This window comes from Sinocyclocheilus rhinocerous, unplaced genomic scaffold (genome assembly GCF_001515625.1).
Source record: "Sinocyclocheilus rhinocerous isolate Xijiao unplaced genomic scaffold, SAMN03320098_v1.1 scaffold1319, whole genome shotgun sequence".
NCBI lineage: Eukaryota > Metazoa > Chordata > Actinopteri > Cypriniformes > Cyprinidae > Sinocyclocheilus > Sinocyclocheilus rhinocerous.
The window spans coordinates 981764-1009144 of record NW_015650691.1 but is presented as its reverse complement, the minus strand read 5'-3'; the positions used below and the strand labels follow the sequence as shown (position 1 = coordinate 1009144).

Below are 27381 nucleotides of genomic sequence, written 5' to 3'. Positions count from 1 at the left end.
GCCTTCTTGAGCATCAGTAAATGTTTTCACTTTTTAAAAAGCTGTGTATGAGTGCCTCAGTTGTCCTCAGTGTGAAAATGTGGATCTCAAAATCATAGTCACTTTTGGAAAGGGTTCAAATATGCGGAAGATGCTGGAAAACCAAAGAATGTGCAGGAGCTGGAGGATTTTTCTGAAGAACAGCAGGCGATTGAACTGCTCAGGACCAACAAGGGACTCACAACTATCACAAAATATAAAAAGTCGTGGATCATCCAGGAAGTTCAAGAGTTTGAAACTTTTTGAATCTTACAACTGCTGCATTTCCACAAACTGGTTCTATAAAATACCTTCAACTTTCCATAAGCTTCTTTCTTGCTCTCCATGTGTGTTAGCTGAAGTCTCGGTACTGAATATAACTCATGAAGGTATTATCTTGATGAATAAATCTTAGCGTTGCGGAAAACTCATCAGACCACACACTCCATTATCAGGCAGACATTGATAAATCCCCTGCAGTGAAGCTGCTCCTCTGCCCTGTGAAGAGAAAAGGCCTCACTTTGTCAAAGACTGACACCTCATTGTGGGTGAGTCACACGGAGGATAATTAGAAACATGGAGCCAAAGGAGTGAAAGCAGTGCAAAGGCCAGAGCCGTCGCAGCGGGAGAGAGCAGGACTGATGCTGAAAAAAACTCAACACTCACAGGCTAATACAGCACACCACTTCATTTCACATGCTCACATATTCATATTCATAATCCAGCCTGCACAACATACATTACTTTTGTCTTGGTTTTGAGAGAAAGATTCTGACAGACCATCAACCGACAGCCAGCAAAACGTCAAAACGTCTGGTAACATTCGTTTTATGGCTAGTGGTGCTGGAAATTCAGCCAGGTCAGATTAGAGATGTAGCCTCTTAGATTCATTTAGACACAGCATGACATTACAATGGCATCAGCATAAAGCAAACTAGAGGCTTCTGCAGCCAACAGTGTTTACAGCATTATATAACACACTGTGAAGTGCAGTTGAGAAATCAAGCTGTATAAGAGCATTCACTGGTTGTTACCAAATGCAACTTGTTATATTCTGTACTGTTCAGAGATGGATAACTGGAAAAGGGCTTCGTGCCTCACAAGATCAGCTCCTTGATGATCTGTGCGTTTGAAATGTCTTGACCTAGTGACCCTGTACAGCATCACAGAGCTCACCAGAATCACTCTCCATCTTCAAAAAGAGCCAGGGTGATCTTTACATCTCTGTATTAACTTTTCTGGAACTTTGTATTGCACAATTCCTCACTAAGATGAACTGCTTTTGTTGTGGTATTCCTCATTTGTAAGTTGCTTTGCATAAAAGTGAATGATTTTGTTGCAGATACAAAATGACCAACAATGTGAAAATCGGATACATCTTAAAGGGACAGTTCACCCAAAAATTTAAAATCAATGATTTACTCATCCTCATGTCCTTCCAAACTCATCAGACTTTGATTTTGATATTTGAAACACAAATAACCTGTGTAACCTAAGAGGTTTGTGTTCCTCCACTGAATCAAAAGTTTGCACTAATTTATATTAATTAAGCGGTTTAATCAGTCTTTTGAAGAGATACAAATGCTTTAGGCTATATGATTAACATATTTCATTAAGCTTTTATTCATATATAAATACACATACACAGAGTGCATCACATATGTGAAAAGTCACAAGAGTCCATTTTAAAAATTTTTTATTAAATAAGCTTTCCATTAATGTATGGTTTGCTAGGATAGGACAATATTTGGCTGACACACAACTATTTGAAAATCTGGAATCTGAGGGTGCAAAAAAAAAAAAAAATGAGAAAATCGCCTTTAAAGTTGTCCAAATGAAGTTCTTAGCGATGCATATTACTAATCAAAAATTAAGTTTGGATATATTTACGGTAGGAAATTTACAAAATATTTTCATTGAACATGATCTTTACTTAATATTCTAATGATTTTTGGCATAAAAGAAAAATCCATACTAAAGAAATATCCATACCAAATCCATGTTGGCTATTGCTACAAATATACCGATGCTACTTATGACTGGTTTTGTGGTCCAGGGTCACATATGGCAAACAACATACAGACATATATATATATATATATATATACAGTGGTGTGAAAAAGTGTTGGCCTGATTTCTTATTTTTTTGCATGTTTGTCACACTTTAATGTTTCAGATCATCAAACAAATTTAAATATTAGTCAAAGATAAGCATGCATGTTGTGTTCACTTGTTATCTTTTACTAATATTTAAATTTGTTTGATGATCTGAAACATTAAAGTGTGACAAACATGCAAAAAAATAAGAAATCAGGAAGGGGGCCAACACTTTTTCACACCACTGTATATATATATCTTGTGCAAACATCCCACGCTACAACAAACTGTCATTGCTCCTCATGCATCACATATGCATGTTTAAGCTTCCACGTTTACCATATGTGATGTACTCTTTGTGTATGTGGTTATTGCTGTTTAGATGTTAATGAATTGTGAGCAGCACAGAGACAATCGATTGTGAATATAAGGGATTTAATAAAGGAAACTACAGCTAACATACAACTAAACTAAGCAAAACACATACAGAAAGAAGGAAAGTAAGGGAAGAGAGAGAGAAGAATAAAAAGAATGGCAGTATTTAACATCAATTAACCACAACCTAATGAGAATCATCAAAGAATCAAAAATCACCATGACAAGAGGGCCCAAACTTAGTCACGCATCCAACTAGTTGGAAATGGTTACTTGCATTGGCTTTGTTGCTGAACAAGAGTCCGGATGCGGTAGAAAACGGAGGTTCTCAATGAGTTTGGTAGGAGTGAGCTGGAGGCTTTCGTCGAGTTCGGAAGATCGGAGAGTCCACAGCAAATCAACAAAGTTACTTGAAGATAAAAACTGCCGGAAAAGACTTTGTTTGGGTTAGGGACTTTTAAGGGTCTACCAGTCACACCCATCTTTGGCAGATTTAACATTGTAGAGGTGTGAATTTTGAGCGGGAGAGGTTCCTTTGTCTCTGACACCTTATCTGCATGATTTATGGTGGTCTGGAGGATTTGTCCAATATTACGTCAAAGTATGATAAAAAAAAAAAAAGTAGTAGGGTGGAAGTTATGGTGACATAATATTACACCATTAATCCAGGAATAAGAAGACGATCATTTTGATAACTGGCATGCCAGGGATTGGGAAACATTAAGGCAGTGATACATTCATACATCTAGATCCAAGTATTTGGAGCTTTACTACATTACTACAGTTAAAACTAAGCTACTATAACATAGGAACATGCATACAACACAGGAATACACTATATACATTTCAGAACAGTTTGATTGTAGATAAATGGAGCCAATGTCCTTTCCTATGTGTATTGTGGCTTTTGAGTGTGTCTGGGCCACGTGTAGTGGCTCCTCGTGGGGATGAGGGAATCATTCGTTCCTTTAGCTAAGCTAAGACTACATGCCTGATCATAACACTCTTTTTCATAATTTGATTAATTATTGCTTCCACAATCAATACAGAATGAACACCAACATCTCTTTTGTCCCTATAAAGCCTATTGTATCATATTTACAGTTTATATTTACAGAATATGCAAATATGTTAATAATTTTAACAAAATAAGAGAGCTCATGAAAATTGCATGTTGTTCATGAGTCCTGCGTTGGTCCTGCGCAGTTCAATCGCCTGCTGTTCTTCAGAAAAATCTCCCAGCTCCTGCACATTCTTTGGTTTTCCACCATCTTCTGCATATTTGAACCTTTTCCAAAAGTGACTATGATTTTGAGATCCATCTTTTCACACTGAGGGACTCCTATGCAACTATTACAGAACGTTCAAATGCTCACTGATGCTTCAGAAGGACAAAACATGCATTAAGAGGACTCATCAACAACTATCACAAAACAGAAAAACAGTCATGGATCATCCAGCAAACGACACACAATATTAAGAATGGGGTAATTTTTATAAATTCAGTTATTTTTTCTTCTTGTGGAATATATATAAACATCTGTTATGTGAAATAGCTTATTCAGGACAGTACTAAATAAAAATAACATGCAATTTTCACAACTGTATTCAGAAAATTGTTAGAATATTTATGTATGATCAGTATAACTGCTGAATTAAACTTTTAGAATTTAATTAGCAAAACAGGTTCAAATAATGTAGCTAATTTGTTTATTTGAATATGTTAGTCAATATATCTTAATTTTATATTTTTTAATAGTATAAACATGTTAAAAATTTTAAAATCTTTGTTTGCTTCCAGACTTAAATTCAAGTTTGAAGCCCAGATTTTCAGTGTGTTTTCAGACTTCTGGATCCCTGCTGCTGGGAGAACATTTAACCACTGACACATAAATCAATCATATGCTTCCAACACAACATAAAAATGATATGTAGGCTCTGGATGGAACACTGCGATACCCTTAGCTCTCTTCCCCCTCATGGGACCTCTTCAAAAGCAGATACTGTGCGGCAGATATGTTTGGGGTGGTTTGGAAAGGCCAGTATCTAATTTGTCAGACCAAAGAGATGTCAGCGCCGGTCCTCCGGGGAGTGGTTGACTTTGGATTTGTGGGAAGTTTAGTTTTGGTTGGACGCGTCACAAAAATAGAAAAATGTGACAAGGTAAAAGGTGTGGTGAATGAGGGCTAATGTAAGTATTATTAATGGGATGGGACAAGTGGAGGACATTCATTGGAAGAAAGCCCAGTGCAATCTGGTTTTCCTTTAAAAATGTACTTTTGCATGATATTCATGACAAGGAAACAGAACAGGAAAGCAAAGGACAGGAAAAACTATTCATCATGTACTATAACAGCTATTTTAATATTTATTTATATTTTCCACCTTGAGGAAAAAAAACACAGAAACCAGCTTAAGTAGACAGCTTGTTTGTGGAACATGGGAGGTAACTTCTAGTTTTTCCATGCTGGATGAATTGACCAGTCAAGATGACCAGCTGGTGGCAATCTGGCTGAACACTTTGGACAAGATATAATGTACAAAAAATGTTTGTGGAGGACTCTTAGGTTCATAAATCATCATTTCACTAAACATCCAGAATTTTTAGGCTTCTTGATAGAGTTAGGATAATACATTTGGGGAGTAATAATAAAATAAATATGCTTTTGAGCATATATGTACGCTAATGTTTTCTTAGCTGGTTTGTTGCTGATCTAAGATCATTCTAGGTCTAAGATCTAAGGTCTATCAGCTCATTCTTGATCCCAACCTACTGCTAGTCAAACACTTCAAGCATCTTGGCCTAACTAGACACCAGCTACCATCCTGCAAATACAAGTTATCATATTACTTGGAGATGCCAACTACTCACTACTAAAGGAAAGTCAATGTGTCTAAAATATATACCTACGTATGGGCTACATACTGTATATTTTTATCCCTTCCCATTTTTATGAAACAAAATCTATTAATAAGCCAAAAAAAAATATTACATACAAATCACAATAAAATATCTAGATTAGACAAAAACAAAATGCCTCATATTTCCTTTAGCTGTTTTATATCCCGTCATGTCAACATGGGTACAGCATGAGCAGTCTCTAGAGGATACATAAAAAATAAATCAGGCAACAAGGTAACAATTTGCACACTGCAATGCCACATCTTGTGGGTTGGTTCTGGGTGATAGGTTATGGAGGTTACAGCAGACTACCTGTGATCTGGTATATTTTACTGGGACTGTAGAGCATCTCTCCAGCACTGTGACTTTAAAATGTTCAGTGCTGAGCTCTCTAATGACTACATGCCTGGTCGTAACACTTTTCTCCATAATTTTATGAATTATTGCTTCTACAATTAAAGGTCTCATATTTGAACCTTTTAAAGATCATTATTTTGTGTATTTGGTGTAACAGAATATGTTGACATGCTTTAATGTTCAAAAAACACATTATTTTTCAAATACTGTACATTATTGTAGGTCCTATATGCCCCGCCTCTCTCAAACGCTTCGTTTTCTACAAAGTCCCTCCTTCCGACAAGTGCAGTCTGCTCTGATTGGCCAGCTGACCCAGTGCATTGTGATTGGCCGAACACCGCAAGCACTCGTCGGAAATGTAACGCCCCTTACCATAATCGCGAGCTTCATCTTTCAAAATAAATGTAAATACAGAGCCCGAAAGGGGAACAGAGTCGCGTGACAGACACAGTGATGAAGCTGGTATGTGTTTGCAGTACACAAGCCACGGTTAAGACAGCTGACTCCGTGATGTGATGTGACCTCTCTCACGCGCACACGCACACACACACACACACACACAATGCGCAAAACACCGCATTTGAACAGTCAATAGCAAATACTAAAACTAATAACAAAACAGTAGCTGATGCAGAAGCGCCAGATTGTCATAGCAAAGTCAGAATTACCTCCTCTCCTAGGTTCACGAAACGGTCGTCCATAAAATGCATTGCTGTTCTGTTGTAAGTAATCTTAAAGATTCCTAAATGCATCTACTTTCGGAAGGCCAAATAAAGTGCTTTTGCTTTCGCCTAGAAACACACAGCGTCTCCCTGACATGCTGCTTCAACACTAACTGCGGTTACTGAAACCACGCCTTCTTTCTTTGCGTGAACATTTGGGCGGCATTATGCTAATATTTCCACATAGTGAGGTAGATATGTGGGGGCGTGTTAGAACAAGCCGTTTTAGGGGGGCGTGGCAGAGTCTTAACTTTGATAAAGAATATCTCTTTGGTTTTGAGACTTTAGTCTTTGCAACTTCAGGGATCTTATCTATGCACAATCAGCTTGTAACACTCCAAAGAGAAAGGAAAACTTGAAATCGCATCATATGACCCCTTTAATAGAAAATTAACGCCAAAATCTCTTTTACCCCATAATGTACTGTGGAATATTTGATATGCAAATTCATAAGGTCTCTAAATTATCAACATAAAATTTTTCTTAAAAAAAAACTGTTGTACAATCTATTACATGCCTTCTGTTGTCTGATTAATAGTTTATACTTTATTAGCAAGTAAAAGGTCTTTTAGCATAATTGTAATGTTTTATTCCACATTTACAACCATATAATTTGTTTTAAATTCAGACTATTATTTCAAATGTCAGGCTTCACGTGGTTAATGTAATTTCATTTGCCATCTGCTTTCCATGGGCGGTAATAACACCAGGCAGTTTGCAAATAAGAAACAATCTAATAAGCCTAATTTACATAGAAAGAATGCGTGTTTGTGTTGACAATGATTTAATTTAAATTAGCATGTGACGGCATTACACCAGCACATAGTGACTGATTTAAACTGGACTGCAGGTGGTCAGTGAATAACAAGAAGTTTTATGCTCTTAAACACAGTTTGAAAAATGTGCCCCTTTCATACATTTCAACAACAGGACTGGGCCAACAGTCACAGAGTTGATTTAAACAGAGAAACAGCACTGAACATCCCCCACACTTCAAACTGCCCAGGGCATACGAGGAGATGGGAGAAGAGATTAGAGTAGGAGATGCTACCTTTCTGCACGGATATGCATAAAAAATTCAATAAAAGATTGTATGAAATGAGAAGGTATGAAATCCCTGGTGAAGATCATATACAGTGAATGAAAAAAGGCAGGTGGGAGTAGAGAAAAACAACAGATATCCAGTAATTGCTGAAAGAAATGGACTGCATTTTACTTTATTACAGAGCTTTTTTTTTTTGTAGCCTTTCTTAATAATCTTCCTGGAATGTCGCCACACCACTAACGACAATCTCAATCACACTGATTTAATTTCTTTTGCACTTTTCAGAAGATCGTCAAGTGGTGATATCAGCAACAATCTCAGCATGCGTTAAAGTCAACATGAAAAATGTTATCTGCAGCCCATTTACGCACATGTGACGTGCAAAACCTGAAAAAATGTAGGATGGGATTTTATCAATCTGGTATAGAATGTATTGTGTAAAGAGGCTGTTGCAAGAATGAAGTCAGGTGGATAGGAGGGGAAGAGTGGAAGTAAAGGTCAGCCGAAAAGAAAGGTTGTTTCAGAGGTGGAGCAGGTAATTACATTTTGATTAAAGATTATAAACACTTTTTTTTTTTACCTCTGGAATAATATGCAGCATTACATTTTTCACAATATGGCAAGCTTTTAATTTCATGCTGACATCCCATGGATGCTTCTCATCCCCTTTTCCAAGCATAAAATGTGTTTAAATGCAAGATGCCTGACAGCCTGCTGATTAGCGCTGCATGGGGGATAAATCACAATAAGAACATTAAGAAAGTAAATATGGTTATTTTGATTGTTTTTTTTTTTCATGAGTGTCTCTGTTGATTTGAAGGCACTGCCAGCCTAGTCCGAGCCTCTTGGGTGTTTTACACAACACAAAAAATTGGTATGACAGTGCAGGCAAGCATAGTCTTGCTCAAACTTGACATTTACAGACCTCACAATGCTGCGTCTTTGCACAACAGAGGATTTTAAAGTCTTGTGTAATTTCATGAGCATTTCTTAAGACTAAAACATAAACTTATTTAACACATGCAATATCAACTAACAATTTTGATTCCATCAATCAAAAACAACATTTTAAAAATACTAACATCCTCTCAAACTACCTGCATTCTTTCCATAGTTGCCCTATAATGAAACATCCCACCTTATTAAGGCACAATGAGGATTGGCACAGGCTGGTAAAGCAGCTGGTGTGACAAACACTAGGCGTTATTTCCCAGCGACACAAAGGCCAGAGGAGTCATTAGTGTCAGTGGAGCATTATCAGAACAGCCCGCACTGATCTGCTGCTGCCAGTGTGAGTCAACATTATGCAGAGGAAAAGACTTTCACCACTAGAACCAGAGAGAAGTTCCCATGTTTCCTGTTTACGTGCCCTTGTAGGTTAGCAGAAAGTCCAAATCTGAGGCAAAGTGTCACATGTAAACAAGATGTTTAATTTCACTGTAAAATGTCCAGAATTTAAAAAAAGAATAACATATTAAAAAAAAGAAAAAAAGGCAACTGGTAAACTATAAGTTACATTGTAATATTCAGTGAAAATAGAGTGGAGTGAAGCTGTGTAATTTCTGTCCTACTGTTTTAAAGTTGCCAAACAGAACTACAAAAATAGTATATGGTGTAGAATGTTTTCCCAAACATGCCCCCTTCTTCCACAGGTCGCTCAAACAACTCTATTTTCATAGTGCATTTCAGCCAGTGAAAGTGTCTTGAGATTTCTATCAACAGTGAAACTACCTCATGCTGTCAGGCAAACATCTATGTCCGTGTTATTTCTTGACTCCACCCATGCTACTGTAGGTCAGGACTCATAAAGACGGTAAGTGAAGGTCAGTGAGAACACTATGACAGCTGGACAGCAGCCCCAGGGCAGGACGATATTAAGCACAGCTGATCTTAATACAGTATGACAATCACAATGACATATTAATGAAGCTTCTTTCCCCAGAGAGGGGCTGACTGACAGGATATTGGCTGCTGGACCAACCGGAAACATTTCCTTCCACTGAAGGGCGACCCACCAGAGAACGCCTGCTGCAGCGATTCTGCCAGATTTCTGCATGTGGTCTGTATACGTACACAAACTTACTCGCAAACACACAACCCTGGGGCCCGAAAGGAATCTGTGGACTTCTTTCCACATTTTCTGTGCTGATTTCAGAGGAAACTTTAACCATGGAAAACAGATCTGGTTGTACCACACTCTGAAGTGCACTGAAAACATAAAACAGGTTAGACTAAATGCGTAGAACCTGCAGCGCTTTCTACAGAGTTCTGTGGGCACAGATTCCTGTGGGCCTGAATATCCCTGCATTTATACTGTTCCTCCTGACTAGAAGACCAAACACTGTGAAGTGTTTATCAAATATTAAATCACATAAATTGCAGAACAAAACTTCACATTCACCTTTGCGTTCAGTATGAATGAGCTCCAGAACTAAAGATGCTACTGAAAAAAATCCAATTTAGAGTTGGGAACGTGATCGGAACAATTTAGCACCTCAGGGTATGAAGACTGCAGAAGCACTCATCTCTGCACAGCACAGTATTTCAACAGCTACATTTATCCACAACATCATTTCACTTGCTTTGTCTTCTTTAGTGTACAAATGGATCTACATACAATCACTCAGATCATTCCAACAAGCAGGAAATATTCTAATCAGCCTAAAAACAATTGTGCCACATCTTCACACTAATGCTAAAAAATAATGCTATATTGCATATTAAGGAACCTAATGCACAAAGACATCCTTACTTACACCAGTCACTCAACAATCCTTTAAACTCTGTTTTCTCATGCCACGGGACAGTGACTGATTTCGTACCACATCCTGTCATAACATGAACATGTCATTAAAAAAAAATCAATCATAAGTAAGGAATAATTGACTCCGGGCCGTTGAATTATTAGAAAAATTATGCACACCCGAGGTGGTGATGCGGCCACGACGCAAAGCGAAATAACCAACGTTCGTCAGCCAATCAGATTCAAGCATTCAACGGCCCCGTAGTATAATGTTGTAATATTTCATTCTCATTATTATATAATACTACTTTTTGCAGAGAACTCAGAATTTGACATATAAAGTAGAGAAGCACCAACATTTTGGCGACTGAAGATGCTAAAAAAAAAAAATTTGTTTTGGAGAGCCAAAATCATCATCCAAAAATAGTTGCTAGTGTTTTGTTAGTGTTTGTGCACACAACATAGATTAGCTACAACAGGTAAAAATGTGTAAGCAGTGTGGACACACTTCACCATGACCAAAAATGCTAAAGTAGCAAGATGTCAAATTTGTACAACTGAAATATATTGAGAGGCAGCTCCTTGCCAAAGAGCTTCACTACGACTTGTTTAATTTACTACCTGAGAACACAACACCCTGAACAGCATACAGTACCGACTTCAATTACCCAATGACCCCAATTTAAGGAAACTTCATTTTAAATTTTCAGCTAAATTAAAACTTAAACTTTGCTTATGGTGTTCAGGTAAAAAGAAAAATTTCAGTGCATTACAAATATGGAAAGTACAAAAAAGATTTTTAAAGAGTGACCTTTCTTTTGAAATCTAGAATAAAGGAGGACATATTTATGTGACTGAAATGGGAAATAATGGGAGACAGTCAAACTGCAAGGTAGTACATCTCATAGCCTTACAGTTCAGAGCTCTCAAATCTCAAAATATTGTTTTTAGATAAAGACATCCTGTGGTCATGTAGGGCAGTAAAACAGAAAAGAAAAGCTGCATGTGTGCGATACACAGTAAGCTCCGCAGATCTCAGACTCAATGAGAATTTAAAATGAAAAAATTGAAGGAGAAAAAAACAACACTTTTTTTCCATCACTTTATTTAACAAGAACATAAAAGATTCCTGGAAAATACCTAAAAATGCAATTACAGGAACTAAATCACTTTGTAAAAAAAAAAAAAAAAAAAAAGACAATTGAGCCTAGAATTACCAATGACAAATAGAGATGATAAACGCACACAGACATCAATGACTGTCTAAAGATGAATCACAGCAGGTCATAAAAAGGGCAATTAACTTTTATTACTATACTTTGTTTTCTGGTAATGTTTGCTCTTTATTTGCTTTTCTTCTGTTCGGTCTCGTCGTAGGCGTTTTACGGAAACTTAACCCAGTGTAACAGACATATGCTGAGATCTACGGTCAGTCATGTGAGGAATTATGGGGAAACCGAGGCTTTTCCGCCCACCTACTCCCTCCTGGACATTGGCTGACCATTCTAGACACTCTGGGACTGAGAGTACATGATGAGTTCATTGTGCGCGGTGTTGATACGTCTGACTGTAGTAGACTATAGTGTGGACATTTTCAGGGACTGACTAGTCATAAACTAAGGGGATTTAGGTCACTCTGACTAACACATCTCAACTCTTTAAAGGGTTACGAAACTCCCTATTTCAGTTTGTTCTCACCACAGTTTTGAAAAATGCTCCAAAAGTGGCCATGGTAAACTGAGGAGTGGAGGGGAAGAGGGCAGACAGACACCACAACAGCAGCTTCTGATCCAGTCAGTTTTATTTTGCTCTCACTGAATTAAAAGCATCCCAAGTTTCTCACAAATTCACACTGCAAATCACCATCACATGCAACAAAATGAGCAAATATATTATGCAATGATGTAAGCTCACCATACATAATACAAATACACACATATCCTGCGATAGTTACAATTTAATGTACAAAGACATTTTCAGTACCTTTTGAGATTATTTTGTGTGTGTAGTGTTCATATCAAGGAAGTCTAAAGACCGCGTTTGTGTTGGAGACTCATTGGGAAAGAATTTATGTCATGCAGATATTGTTGCAAAGCGAAACAAACATTCACTTGCAATCTATGACAGAAAAATGTGCTGTTGTGAATAATTAGGAGAAGCATCTAACAAGATAAGCACACGCAGTCTTGTGAATAATTATAGGACTATGTTGCATCATTGATTTACCACAATGTTTGAAATGTTAAAGACCATGAGCCATTCTCCATATTTGGAGAATTTGACATATTGCTATACTAGCATCATTTTTTGGTCCTCACTGCTGAAAGGTTCACCTGTTGTAGCTTATCTATATTGTGTGAGATGCTGACACAGTCAAAATGTGTTTTGGTCATTGATTTCGGCCCTCCAAAACTAATCTGGCCGAAACCAAGAATTTGAAGATTTTGCTGTTTTGCCTGAATATTTTGGTTGCAGAAATTTCTGTACATCATTAACAGCCAAACATGACTAAAATAAGTTTTGTTCAGGGGCTGTGTGAAAAAAATAAAAAATTGTTTTGAGACATTTATTCACTCCTACCTGAAATGCCTTTCGACCGCTAGGTGATGACACACATGTGACAGAGCGCTGGTCCACCAGGTCCAACGCCTGAAGAGCACATTGGCCAAACACAAACCGTAATCTGTAATATAGAATAAAATGAGAGTTAGAGGAAAATTTCTTCCAAAAATTAAAACTTGCTAAAACTTAACTCACCCTCAGGACATCCAAGATGTAGATGTTTCTTCATCAGAACAGATTTGGAGAAAGTCGAAAGCTCGAAATCACTTGCTCAGCAATGGACCCTCTGCAGTGAATGGGTGCCGTCGGAATGAGAGTACAAACAGCTGATAAACATCACTATCCAATAATCAACAACTCCAGTCCATCAATTAACATCTTGTGAATTAAAAGGCTGCATATCCGTAAGAAACAAATTCATCATTAAGGCATTTCACCAATGCTTCTGGCCAAAATCCCAGTCCATAATTAATTCAAACGCTTCCACCAGAGTAAAAGTCCATCCCCTGCTGTCCTCTTACATCAAAATCCACCAACATATTTGTTTAGGACTGTTTTCACTTGTGTGCGTATTTCTCTCCTGATTCAGACGAGTCATCCTTTTCACTGTAGAAAGCAATATTATATGGATAGAGGATGGTTTGAAGTTAAAAACATCTTAATGATGGATTTGTTTATTACAAACAAACAACTTTTTACTTCACAAAACATTCATTAATGGACTGGAGTCGTATGGATTACTTATGGTATATCAGCTGTTTGGACTCTCATTCTGACGGCACCCATTCACTGCAGAGGATCCATTGGTGAGCAAGTGATGTAATGCTGAATTTATCCAAATTTGTTCTGATGAAGAAACCAACAGCATTTTGATGGCCTGAGAATGAGCACACTTTCGGCAAGGTTTCATTTTTGGTTTCATTCTTTAACTGTAGGTACAGGAAACCATGTTAGGTGAGATAAGACAGTGACATGTACACAGGAAGCTGAGGGGCAATAAACCTCAGCTCTCACTTTTAACCCAAAGCAAGTGCTGTTTCCTGTCTTAATATAAAACTCAAAAACAATGTCACTTGTGAGCCAATCTGGTCTTGACATCAAGCCTATAGCAATACATTCTAAAGTGGAAGTATGGAACTGCATCATCTGAAAGTCATCCCGCCACATTCAAATAATGTCTCAGAGAGAAGCAGACCTAAGCGAACACATGACGCGATGATGACACTGAAACCACAATCAATTGCCCAATAAAGCAAAAAGTGCTGACTTGTGATGTGAACAGCTGTTTATGGAGGAATTTGATTCCCAAAGTAGAGTAATTACTGTGGCTTAGTGCTTCCCTCAATGGCAGCCTGATGACTGTCATTGTGGGTTTGAGGACGCTTTTAACACCATGATTTATTCAGTCAATGACGTCTAGAAAGAGAGCGCTGGGTAAAGACATACATATGTGCTTGATAAAGCCTGTGTTGAGTACATCTGGCAGTTAAGAGGCAAGCGCTGGTTTCTGTACAGTGTTCAGTGGCAATAATACACACATCTGCAATAATTGACCCTCCCCAACTTCAGGTCAAGAGCATCCAAAATATTTAAGTCTGTAGTTCAAGGCCAGATCTCACAGTTTGGTAAATCTAACTTAAGGAGGAGGAAATGGGGGAAAATACTTACGCTATTAGTAGGTCATCTGGTACTATAAGAAAGAGAAAAAGAAATAATATTAGTTAATAGTGTTTTATAAAACTGAAAAATATAAAAGCACAAAGCATGTTTTTAATGCACACAAGTAACATATTTGAGTACATGAAACATAACATCTGGGAAAACTAAGTTAAATGCATGTTAAACATAATACCAATAACCAATAATCAGTCATGCAAAACAGCCTATTTCGGTTGTTTATTGTGGTCACCATGGTTCTCTGGAGAAAGACCCAAACAAGCACAAATTGAAACGACATCTCAATCTCAACACTACAGCCATCATCACTCCTTTGATATTTCTCTCTGGCGTTGTTTGACATCAAAATTCCAACAGAATAATGTCATTACTCTTATCCAGATGTTCTGCATTAAGTTTTGTCTGCACACATAAGGATTTCACAATAACTCAATTAATATATTGACATTTTAACACAATTATTTGATACAAGGCTTTGGTCTACTGAACATCTCATTAAGAAATAGGCTCCGAGGAACATGATGTTGTAGGAAAAATATGAACATAAATCTCCATACTTTGAAGCCTATGCAAAAGGAAACCTCAACACCATGGACCATAAGAAACTTGAACACCACTCCACAGGACGCGCTGTCTGTTTAAGCAATCAAAAACTGCAGCAGTGGAGTGAAACTGGTATAAGTGCACCATCCGGTGTCGGTAATAGAAATTGCAGCTATTTCTACTTTCAAAATGTCACTGACTTTACAGTTCACTTCCACACATGCAGTTTTTACTATTAAGCCTAATTTTATTTTAAATGTTGATCAAATGTCTGTTGTTTAAGCTAGAGTGGCTGCATTTGAAGAAAAAAAGTGCCTTATAAGCAGACGAACAAGCTAACTTAAACCTATAAAAAATGGTCCAAGTACTTAACCTGTTTGGAAATGGGAAAGTAATAGCTGTGTTAAAGAAATATGCTGATTGTGATTGTAAATGTGATATAAGAATGGGTATTTTAGTTTTCTCATTATTATATACTGAATGATGTTTTGATTGTATTTAATTATAGCCAAGCTGTGACCTTTAAAGCATAGTTGGGGACTAGTTTGGGATGGGTTTGTTAATGGGGTAAAATGTTGATTCTGTACAGAGTTACTATCTACTCTGAAATTTACCTGAGAATCAATGAAACTGTTAATCACTAAATATCTGTTGTTCAAATGTTTGTATGAGACACATGGGGTCCAAATGCCCGAGAACAGCAGAACACATTGAAAATCTTTACGGAGTGTCATTAAGTGCCTTGTCGGCAGAGGCTATTTACACTAACTTCGCCCACCAATTTGAGATTGGCCTAGTCAACACTACAGAAGACAGCTGTAAAAGGTCAGCTCCAGTGGCGTAGATGGTAAAGCGTGCACCGTCGTGTTTTTGACGCGATCGACCCGAGTTCAAATCCGCCTTTTGCCGAACTTTTCCCCTCCCTTTTCAAATCTCATATCACATCGGAAAGCCATTTATTTTCAATAAAAATGAAGGAAATAATCAAAACGTTGAAAATAAATTATCGAGTAGGGTTAGGGTAGGTGTAGGGACGGCTTTATTGTCCCAATAAAGGTGGCATTCATTTAATAATTTGAAGTTATACAAGTTAATAAGTTATAATTTGCACTAAATACGTTATTATCGCATACTGTTTTATAATGTACTACAATACTGAGGTGCAGGGAATTGTCACTTTTTGCAATAAGTAGTATAAATAGCAGAAAATCCAGCTATTTTAACAGTGTAAATAGAATCTATTGCTATTTTAATTTAGTGTAAATAGCCTCTATCGCTATTTACACTTAGTGCAAAATAGCCGCTGCCAAATCTTAAACCCAGAAATAAACAAGTTTCAGAAATTAAAACAAAAAAAGGTTATGATGTTTTAGGTCAAAATGTTCTTGCTTCTACTTAAGCGCAATATACATATATCAGCATCAGACCACTAACCCTACTATCCAAATTCATGCTTGACATTATTGAAACTAAACATCTCTAACATTAAAAACAAAAAAAAAATTAGTTCTAGTTAGTACAATTGGCATTAAATAGTACTAATATAATTTTCACAATATATGCACATTTTCACTAGTGATCAGAGATTTCTGGAGCCCATTGTACAGTGTGAGTTTGTCTGTGAAGACTGATGAGATAACTGCAGGATGTCTAGTAGTTTTTCTGCTTTTCAGCTGCAAATGTTACTTAATGTTTCATCCCCCAATGACTTCATCCAGCTGCCAAGACATCAGTGAGTGTGTGAGTTTTAAACCTACTCTGGTTTGTCTCCGAGTAAGTTCTCTGAAGGTCTTTCAAAAGCTGCTCAGCAACAGAAAGCAGAGATGAGCCCATAATGCACCAGGAAACTAAACACACACACACACACACACACACACACACACACACACACACACACACACAAGTTTCAGATATCTTTGCACAAGAATTACTGTACATGATTTTAAACTTTGCAAGCTTGTCTGGGGGATCTGTAATTATTTCATTACGTTACATTACGTATGATGTCTTTAGTATCTTTCTTTTACATATCTATAAATGTGGAGTTAATTACGAAGTAAAGAGAACTAAAAAACAAACGAATTACCAATTGCTCAGTAATGTTGAGAAATTGTTTATATTTGACATTTGTCTGATAAAGGATCTGTAAACTACCTGAAAACCAACCACCACCACATCGTATCTATCAAAGTAACTTCGACACGATTCGATAGCAGCTTCTAAAACCATCAACTGTCCCGGTATCTGCTGAATATATAAATATTTAACGTTCAATGACACACACAAGTACAAACATTTACCGTGTTCATGTTTCCCGCACCACCGCATGCTCTTCTTCTTCACTAGTTTGTATGGCGCATAACATACCGTTGGTTTATAGCACCACCTACGGTGCTTAGTGCAATCAGCATGGCCAAATTATTCTCATAAAAATAAAATAATAATAATAATATTACTTCAGAGAGTAAAATTTCCTTCTTTAATATCAGTTTAACTTTCAAAATATTTTAGCATGTTTTAAAAATCAAAGAAGTCAAATACCTGAAAAGTTTTCCTTAACATGTTAAATTGACAGATGGAATCAAGAGACAATTCTTTTCTTAAACTGATGCACAAATTGTAAAGTAACCTGTTTATTCACATCAGATGTTAAACTGAAGCCTGTTAAATGTGTAACATTTGTAAACCTAAAATTGTACAATTCAGCAGGGGTTGATTTTGTTGTTTTTCATTAATGCATTAAATTTGGATTAAGTATTGATTTGGACAAATATTATTATATGACTGTCAACTAAATGCCAAATCATATCAACGAGGAACGGATTTAAATACAATTCAAATAACAAAACCTGTTTTTGATGCACTAGAAAAATATTTTTATTTTGAAATGAACCATAAAAACACGTTTCAACCACGTTTTTAACATGTAAACAACTTTTTTGAACACATTTTCACAACAAACGTCGAAACACAGACGTACAGTGTTGACAGAGTCCATTGATTCACGCGTCGCCGGTCTCCGGTGTGTTTCTCCGCGGACAGTAGTGGCGGGTGTGCGCCCAGTCTCCGGTGGCGGAGCAGAACGGACACACGTAGCTCCTCAGGATCGGGCAGAGGATCCGTCCGTCTCGGGCTTTCAGTCTGTGACTCATGTACACCACCGGCGTCTCTCCGTTTTGTCGGCAGAATCCACAGGAGTCCCGCGGGGTCCGCAGGTCGCGGCTGGAGGAGGCGGAGGTGCTGGAGACGCTGCTGCTGGAGCCGGCTCTCACGAAACCCTCCGCGGGCGTCTCGCTGACATCTGCGGCTTGTGCTCCGTCGCGATGCTCCAGCAGCTGCGACAGGGTCCTGCGGAGGTCCATGTAGTCCCGCCACATCAGGAAACAGCCGTCAGCTGCGGGGATGCTCTTCTCGCGCTCGGTCAGAGAGGAGGACTGCATCATGTCCGGTTTGAGGAAGGTGTGTGTCACCCATCTTCACCCCGAGCTATTTATAGCACACTCCAGACAGGAATGTGGTCTGTCTGGGGCGACGAACCCCTGGCCCACGCTTGACCGAGGTCGTCGCAAGGTCACAAGGGTCAGGCACGCGCTACTGTTTGTTGAGATCGTGTCGTTTACTGAGCGGCACGTGCTAGACTGAGAGCACGTGAGCGCCGCTGTCTGTCTGTCTGTCTGTCTCTTGTAAACATTGTAACATTTTCAACTAGCACATGCCAACTTTTGCTATTAGAAATAAGCTGCCTGAACCTACCAGTAAACAGCCTCACAAAATGTAAGCAAAGAATTATAAAACAAAACAACCTTTACAAAAACACATTTATTCAGTTGTGCTATTTGTATACTTCTAAAAAGTAACTAAAAAGAGGTATAATTAAAATTATAGGGTGAATTCAGGTAAACTGCCTTTCCCAGATGTGTTTCTTTTCTTCATCGACTTTGTTGACTTTCCCCCCTCTTTTAGTTCATATAATGTTATTTGCAAGATATATACCAATACACATTTTGAGATCATATACTCCAGGCTGGAGTATATGATCATCTTTGATTATAAAATCTTTTGATTATCTTTATAATCATCTTTGATTATAAAAAAAAAGAGAATGTGTATCTTAATTAGAAATTATAAAAAACACAGACACACACACAGGCTTGTTTTTGTGAATTGTGGGGACATTCCATAGGCGTAATGGTTTTATACTGTACAAACCGTATTTTCTATTGCCCTACTACACCAACCCTACACCTAACCCTACCCCTTACATGAAACTTTCTGCATTTTTAGATTTTCAAAAAAACTCATTCTGAATGATTTATAAGCCTTTTGAAATACGGGGACACTCAAAATGTCCTCATAAACCACCTTCTCGTTGTAATACCTATGTCATTATATAAATTTGTGTCCTCATAGATCACAAAAACGCGCGCGCGCACACACACACACACATATATGTATTGTTTATTAACACTTTATAATCAAACAACAAACAAACATATTCAACAACATATAAAACATATAGCCTACACTAAGAGTAAAATTCATGAGTTTACTTAATTCATGCGTAAAATTCAAACACAACTCGTATTTCAAACACAATTTGTACAACTCTTACAACATGTTGCATTGACTTTACACGGAATATTGCTGAAAATGAACTCTACAACATTAAAAATGTGATCATAACATACAAGAACTAGGCTAACTAAAAACTGAATAATAGCCTAACTGAGCAACATTTCATTGTGGTATTTTACCACGTTTTTTCTGTCTTGTCATGTCTCGTTTCTGTTATCAAAAATGTCAGTCATACATGTTAATTAATGTCAGTTTATTTAATGAATGAAAAAAATCACATTCCACATGTTATAAAAACAGCCTTCTTGCATCTTAAGGCCAATTCACACCGCGCACCGACAGACTCAGACCAACACAGACAGCCGACAGAATACAGTAGGCTATGTCACTTCTCAGACGGTCCAAGACCCACAAACACAGATTCAACACGTTCAATCGTTGAAAACAAGTCAACAGACACCAACAGAGATACACACCTGTCTGACAAAACCCGACGAACATGACTGTTGCCGTTTGTCGGCGTGGTGTGAATTGGCCTTTAGAAACATTATTGTAATGCACTACTATGTGGTTATCCTGCATCTTCAATAAACAAGCTACAGATCAAAATGCAGCTGCTGGAGTTCCTACTAGATCCTACTATGATCACATCACCTCAGTTTTAGGGGGCAGGCCTGGCCTGGCCTAATGGTTAGAGAGTTGGACTTGTAACCCAAAGGTTGTGGGTTTGAGTCTTGGTACCGGCAGGGATTGTAGGTGGGGGAGTGTATGTCCAGCGCTCTCTTCCACCCTCAATACCATGACCGAGGTGAGACCCTGGGCCTTGAGCAAGGCACTGGTGTTTACGGTGTGTGTGTGTGCGCACTTGTATGGGTGAAATGCAGAGCACAAATTCTGAGTATTCAGTTTTAGGGGGCAGGCCTGGCCTGGCCTAATGGTTAGAGAGTTGGACTTGTAACCCAAAGGTTGTGGGTTTGAGTCTTGGTACCGGCAGGGATTGTAGGTGGGGGAGTGTATGTCCAGCGCTCTCTTCCACCCTCAATACCATGACCGAGGTGAGACCCTGGGCCTTGACCAAGGCACTGGTGTTTACGGTGTGTGTGTGTGTGCGCGCACTTGTATGGGTGAAATGCAGAGCACAAATTCTGAGTATGGGACACCACTCGTCACGTCCTCTCCTTTCCTTTATCAGCTCTACACTGGCTAGCTGTAAGTATTGTAAGGCCCTAAATGTCCCAAGTATTGAAATAGTACACTTAAGTATGCTACTAGTACTGTACATTGAAATTAGCATACTTACTACATCAAGTATACTTGGAAAATATACTTGAACTTAAGTTTATTTCATAAAAAATTAACTTCAAGAATACCTATTTTGTAAGGGCAGCAAAATTATACATAGAATATACTGTATCATCATAAACACATGTGACACCTCTCCCCAAACTGACATTTATATGACAAAATATATACTGTATATCCTTATCCTCGTCTTCATTATATAGTAGACCATTAAGTATGGTATTATTGTGTTCACTTGTTACCCCATACCCTAAACAAAATATGATATATATTGTAATTTTAGTTTAATGGACTAAATGACTGACAAACATGATTCTAATTCAAGAAGGTTTAGATCTGGATGTTTGAAAGCAGCATACACAACCACTGCTAGAGGAAACACACATTTGTGTAAGTGAACTATTGATTTAAAAACCCTTTTTAGATACAGTCCTTGTGACAACTTCCCCATGTGACAACTAGCCCCTGTGTGTTTAAAGCAAAAGTTTAAGTGCTACCTATTTGATAATTATTTGAACTAATGAAATCCTTTTTACTAAAATACACCAACACCAAATGTGGTTACTGAGCATTTAATGAGACATTGGATCATGGATGTATACACTGTAAAAAATCCAACTTACATTTTGTATTACAAACTCAGTTTTTAAAGTTTATTCAACTATTTAACATTAAAAAAGTTGAGATAACACAGAAAAGTAAGTAAAATAGAAATTTAGACCAATTTGTTTGACCAAATTAATATTTAAAGTTGGAACAACTAACAGCTTTGTTTGTTATTAGTATTGCCCACAAAGGCTGATGAGCATGCACAGTTCGATCACTTTTTTATATACAACGCCATTTTCATTTCTCCCACTTAATTTTCGAGTTGCTTCAAGCGGCGCCCGTTTATTCCATCATTGTGATCGCTCCGGTAAGTGTCGTTCTATGTGTATGAATTCACGATATGATTTAAATTAAATTTGTTCACAATATGCGCTTCTGTACAACATAGGTGGTGGCAAGTTAGTCAGTTCAATTTTCCCGCCTGGTCTTATGAGTTGCCGCAGGTCAGACGGCGCCAATTTTTTTTCTGACCGACAGTGTAATCGCTCCAGTAGGTGCTGTTCTATATATAATATTTACCATAAGACTTGAATTATGTTTGTTCAAAATATGTGCTTTTGTACACCGTATTTTCTTTCGGTTTAGAGTTGCCTCAGGCGGTAACGTTAGTCCATCATTGTTATCACTCAGGTAAGTGGTGGTTCTTTGTGTATCAATTTAAGATATGATTTGAATGAAATTTGTTCACAATATGCACTTCTTTACAACGTAGGTGGCTTCAAGTGAGTTTAACTTAACGTTAACATAATTGCTCCGGTAGGTGCTATTCTTTGTATAATAAATTACGGTAAAATTTTATTTTTATTTTTATTTTTCAAAATATGTGGTTTTGTACAGACGTGGACTTCGAGTTGGCTCAGGCGGTGCCCGTTTGGTCCGTCAATGAATGTGATCACAGGGTAAGGTTTTTTTTTGTGGTTCTACAAAGAAATCATATTGATGCAATAAAAAGGTTGTGGTTCTGTCCATTTAAAGATTTTTTTTTTTTTTAGGACCAATGTTGTTGTACTGAGTAGCATTTAATAAATTCATTCACTCATATTGGATTGACAGTTCTGTGCTGAACTTAAAACTCATGTTGAGTAAATCTTAAGTCCTGAAGCTGCACTGTAAAAAATCAAAAGTTGAGAAAACTCAAAAATCTGCTGAAGCTGGTTGCCTTAAACCTTTAATTTTTGTCAACTTTAGATTTTTTACAGCGACTTCAACTATCAAGTTTTGTAAACTTAAATTTCTAAATGATAAAAACTCCATATTTCTAGTCAACTAAACACAAAATCGGAAGTTTAACTAAAAGTTCGCTTGACTTAATATATTATGTTGATTAAACATGCACAAAAGTTTGTACAACTAATTGACCTTTAAGTTGAGTAAACTCAAAAATCTGCTGAAGCTGGTTGCCTTAAAATTTTAAGTTTGCTCAACTTCTGATTTTTTACAGTGTAGGGACTTGCTCCCATCGGTGGAGTCAAGCTCTGCCATTGAATGATGGGATCGGACTCGCTTCTTTAATTCATCCCAAAGGTGTGTAGTCGGGTTCAGGTCCAGGTTTTGTGCAGGCCGGTCCAGATCTTTCAGTAAATCATTTCTGTTTGGACCTCACACAGAAGCATAATCATGCTGAAAAAGTTTGATAGCTTTGTGATAAAGCTGTGTATGTAATGTAGCATTGCTTGAGCATGTGGCCATACGGTACCTGGCTTTGTATATGCTTTCCATATGTCATGCTATATCCGTTTGTACACCTATGCATAGATTACAGTGTCTTTTTCTTCTATCCAACAATTCACACCTGTAAAACCACCCCACATAAGCATATTTAAGATATTTGACTTCAAGCAGACCTTTTAATAAAACAAAAACTTGCTGTGCTCAATGTACTTTTATTTATTTTACTAAAAACGGGGGGAAAAAAGGTCACATCAACATTTACCCTTGTTAATACACTATACTCAATATCTTTCCAACAGAAATAAAATACACCAGTTTTGAATTTCCTTTTATATTAAAATATCAAATAGTCTGCAATCTAACAGTGCTTATGAAGTACATATCACTGGCTTTATAGAAGAAAAGTTTCATTTTTCCCTCCGCTCTGCCAGTGGTCTTCAGCAGTGGAGTAAAAATAATAATAATAATAATCCTTAAATAAAATCAAAATACAAAGAAGAAAATGAATCTTTGTGTTATCCTGCCACTTTTTATCTGACAAGCTGAACATGCAAAAAAGGGCAAATAACACAGATCTTTCTACAGAATAAACCGAAGTATCACCAGACACTTCAACTTGCAAAGATGAAAGGAGATGATTTTTCTCCAAATCAAGACATAGTTTTGCATCTTTCCAAGTATAATCTCACTACATTGCATACCACGACTTGTTCCAAAAGCTGGCTGATTTAACTGTTAGTTTCTCTCTTCTACAGTATAATCACGTCTATGCTGAAAGGAAGTTAAAACAAATAATAAATAGACCAAAAATCGCAAATGAAGGACTCCACAGAGCCTCAAAGTGTACTGAACTGTACAGGCACAACTAACAGTATATATTCATAATAAATAGGGCGATTTTTGGCCTGGATGTACTTGGACAAGGAAGGTCTGGGATTTCAATGCTTTGCCCAGAAGGAAACACTCGCAGCATGAAATATGTATTTTAAACAAATGTATTTGCTCTTTCTCTCTCACACACACACTCACAGCTCACTGTCCTCGTTATCACATGCACAAAAGCTTATGAAACAAAACAAAAATAATATTTCTAAAACATGTAAATGCTGATGTTTACTGGAACGTCTCTTCGGAAAGAGAGCAATTGCAGTTGATTTCCAGCTCTGGGATCACTGAACTGAGCTTTAGAGGAGATGCCACAACGGATGCAGACATCCCAGCATGCATCTGCAACTCAGACCAACCAACATCCCAAGACACGAACCTTCGGACGGGACGGTAAACGAGGTGCTTGACGTAGTAAGATGTGTGTTTGTGTTTGGCAGGACACGTGTGTGATAAGTGCAACGTCTTTATAAGGTGATGCTGAATCCTGGGCTCGCTCGAGATGGTCCTCCTCTCGCTGCAGCTCTTCTCCGCGCTGGAGTGAAGCGTAAGCTCCCTTTACACATGAACATGACTGGAGACAACAAACGCAGGGGAGAGTGGCCACAGTCTCTCACTGTCCCCCCGCTGGACCGTTGGCTTTGTACACAAAAAAGACAATGTTTGAGAGGAAGGGAGTCTGTTGTTGGGGTTAGACGTCAGTTGAGAAATAGAGTGTGTTCTTCTTCAGCTCAGCGAAGGATATGGGTGGATGCTGCAGGTAGTACAGCAAAACCTGAACCTGTGAAGAGAGAGGAGGATTTACAGGGATCCACACACTACCATCTGTCAAATTGTCAGCATTATTCACCCACACCACTGGATGGCGCTCTAACTCCTGCATGAATGACTCTGTGAGTTTAGTCTGAACAACAACAAAAAGGAAACTACTACTTTTTTAGCACAGAACATGCCAGATCTATGTTAGAAGTTCAGAATTAAGGCCCGTTCACACTAAGAAAGAAAACTATAAAGATAACTATTTAAGCATCCACACCAGCGGATGATATGTGACCCTGGAGCACAAAACCAGTCTTAAGTCGCTGGGGTATATTTGTAGCAATAGCCAAAAAAAACATTGTATGGGTCAAAATTATCGATTTTTCTTTTATGCCAAAAATCATTAGAATATTAAGTAAAAATCATGTTCCATGAAGATATTTTGTAAATTTCCTACTGTAAATATATTAAAACTAAATTTTTGATTAGTAATATGCATTGCTAAGAACTTCATTTGGACAACTTTAAAATGATTTTCTCAATATTTAGATTTTTTTGCACCCTCAGATTCCAGATTTTCAAATAGTTGTATCTCAGCCAAATATTGTCCTATCCTAACAAACCATACATCAATGGAAAGCTTATTTATTCAGCTTTCAATGATGTATAACTCAATTTTGAAAAAAACCCTTATGACTGGTTTTGTGGTCCAGGGTCACATATCTTCTGTTTATAAGCACACGCTCGTCTGTCGCTTTAAATTCTCGAGCTGGTTTTGGTGTCATTGTTTTTATTGTTCATCAGCTGGAAAAAAATCATTCTGAAAGTGTCAATATCGTTTCTCTGTGCCTTTATCGTTATAGCTGTGGTGTGGTCTCTGCTATTCTTTAATATTGAGAATGATTTTTAGAAGTATAACATCTTTATCTTTATAGTTATCGTCTTTGGTGCGAACAGGCCTTTATTGAGAACGATTTTTAGAAGTATAACTTCTTTATCTTTATCTTTATAGTTATCGTCTTTGGTGTGAACAGGCCTTTAGTAGTGACTGAAGAAGAGGGAATGAGAAAAACATTGTGTCCTAACCAGAGGCCACATTATTTATTATAATAACAACAACAATAATAATAATTATTATTATTGTTGTAGTAGTAGCAGCAGTAATAATACAATTATTGTTATTATTATTATTAGTAATAGTAGTAGTATTAAGACTAAGAGTATATGAGCTCCAAACTATAAATAATAATAACAATGACAATAATTATCATTATGTAGTAGTTGTATTAATACAATTATTATTATTATTATTGTTGTTGTTGTTAAGAGTGTATAAATTCCACATTATTAATATATATTATTCTTTTTTATTATTAAGAATTAGAAAATGTGAGCTCCAAAGTTATATACACTTGGGAGTTTTATCCAAAATAGCTTGTGTGTGTGTGTATCTTTTACACACACACACACACACAACTCCCAAGTGTCTTCTTTCAAAATATACCAAAATTATGCCCAAAGGGTTCATGTACTGCAATCATTTAAGTTTAGATGTAAAAAAAAATTTAATAAATAAAAGGGTGGGTACAAGACTTCTGATTGTCTTGTGTTGCTTCTCACAGCATTTGTGCTTTTAGTGTGGACAGAAAAATTGGTTAACCATGGAAACAGCTCATGTTATGGCTGGTTAAGACGTTTCTGATATTTAATGAACAAACCACAACAGTCAACATCAACAGTCAAAGAGTCTCTTCAGATCCACTCAAACAATAAACATGCCGACACATGAGCGCATAAATACAGTGAACTGAAGATGCCCAGGACTGTGCTCTCCGCCTGAGGTCAGTATGTTATGACAATATGGAAATCAAGATGATGGAATAATCACAGAGCACATCAGCATCACGATGAGCGCTGATGTGCATCTTCAAACTGTCAAACACACCAAACCACAGCCCATCATGGTGATATATGATATATCCATGCTGGGAAAGAGTCCTTTCCACTGAGTGAGCAGTGAGTATGTAAGCCAGGACTGACCTGTGCCATGACATCATGTGACCAGATGTCAGAGGCCAGCGTGATGTGGGCCTTACTGATTTCTGACTCCGACGGTCTCAGCAGAGTGGGGCCAAACACTGTGGCCAAATTATGCAGAGACATCTTATTGACCGGCTCCTTCTCTGCCACCCTGAAATGAGAGGAAACAAACACCAATACAGAACTGAATCACATCTTATTAAACAATCATCAAGTTTATTAGAATGTGTGTGATGTATAGAGTTGGCCAGCGGGTGTCCACAGTGAGCAGTGTTGTTAACTCAATCCAGCATGTGCTGTGTCTGTAATGTGTTAATGGGCGGCAGTTAGAGTTGGCAATAAGGCCTCCAGAGAGATTATTTGTGACAGTGTTTATAAACCCGAGGCCTTGCTGGCTAATTACTGACGTTTCAGAGAGATTCGTGTGAATTGCCACAGCAGTTTCACATGAACTAAAATAAAACGGAACCGTGGGTATATTTATGCTGGTGACTGAACT

The 27381-nt window shown here is 37.6% G+C and overlaps 3 protein-coding genes across 6 annotated transcripts in view; all 3 read right to left on the bottom strand.

The window, feature by feature from the left end:
- zswim7 (zinc finger, SWIM-type containing 7) overlaps window positions 1–17408 on the bottom strand; it is a 23567-nt gene extending 6159 nt beyond the window's left edge. Inside the window, exons 1-4 of one of the 3 annotated variants that reach the window (XM_016517283.1) lie at window positions 17342–17407; window positions 16799–16888; window positions 14490–14511; window positions 12840–12942 (exon numbers count right to left, since the gene is read on the bottom strand). In XM_016517283.1, the coding sequence (XP_016372769.1) occupies window positions 12840–12942; window positions 14490–14511; window positions 16799–16888; window positions 17342–17369 (243 nt within the window). In that variant the 5' untranslated portion in view covers window positions 17370–17407. Of the gene's footprint in view, window positions 1–12839; window positions 12943–14489; window positions 14512–16798; window positions 16889–17341 lie in introns of all 3 variants that reach the window. The other 2 variants (XM_016517284.1, XM_016517285.1) reach the window with 2 other exon arrangements.
- Window positions 17409–17905: 497 nt separating this feature from the next.
- nanos2 (nanos homolog 2) lies at window positions 17906–18783 on the bottom strand. The gene has a single exon (XM_016517282.1). It carries the CDS (start codon window positions 18482–18484, stop codon window positions 18044–18046), a length of 441 nt encoding a protein of 146 aa, XP_016372768.1. The 5' UTR covers window positions 18485–18783; the 3' UTR covers window positions 17906–18043.
- A 4614-nt stretch (window positions 18784–23397) lies between these two features.
- Window positions 23398–27381, bottom strand: part of abr (ABR activator of RhoGEF and GTPase) — a 204277-nt gene continuing 200293 nt past the window's right edge. For both annotated transcript variants that reach the window (XM_016517311.1, XM_016517313.1), the window contains exons 22-23: window positions 26883–27033; window positions 23398–24864 (exon numbers count right to left, since the gene is read on the bottom strand). In XM_016517311.1, the coding sequence (XP_016372797.1) occupies window positions 24775–24864; window positions 26883–27033 (241 nt within the window). In that variant the 3' untranslated portion in view covers window positions 23398–24774. The remainder of the gene's footprint in view (window positions 24865–26882; window positions 27034–27381) is intronic.

Coding starts and splice junctions, on each gene's coding strand:
- nanos2 (XM_016517282.1), bottom strand. CDS start 18,484: ATGATGCAGTCCTCCTCTCTGACCGAGCGCGAGAAGAGCATCCCCGCA.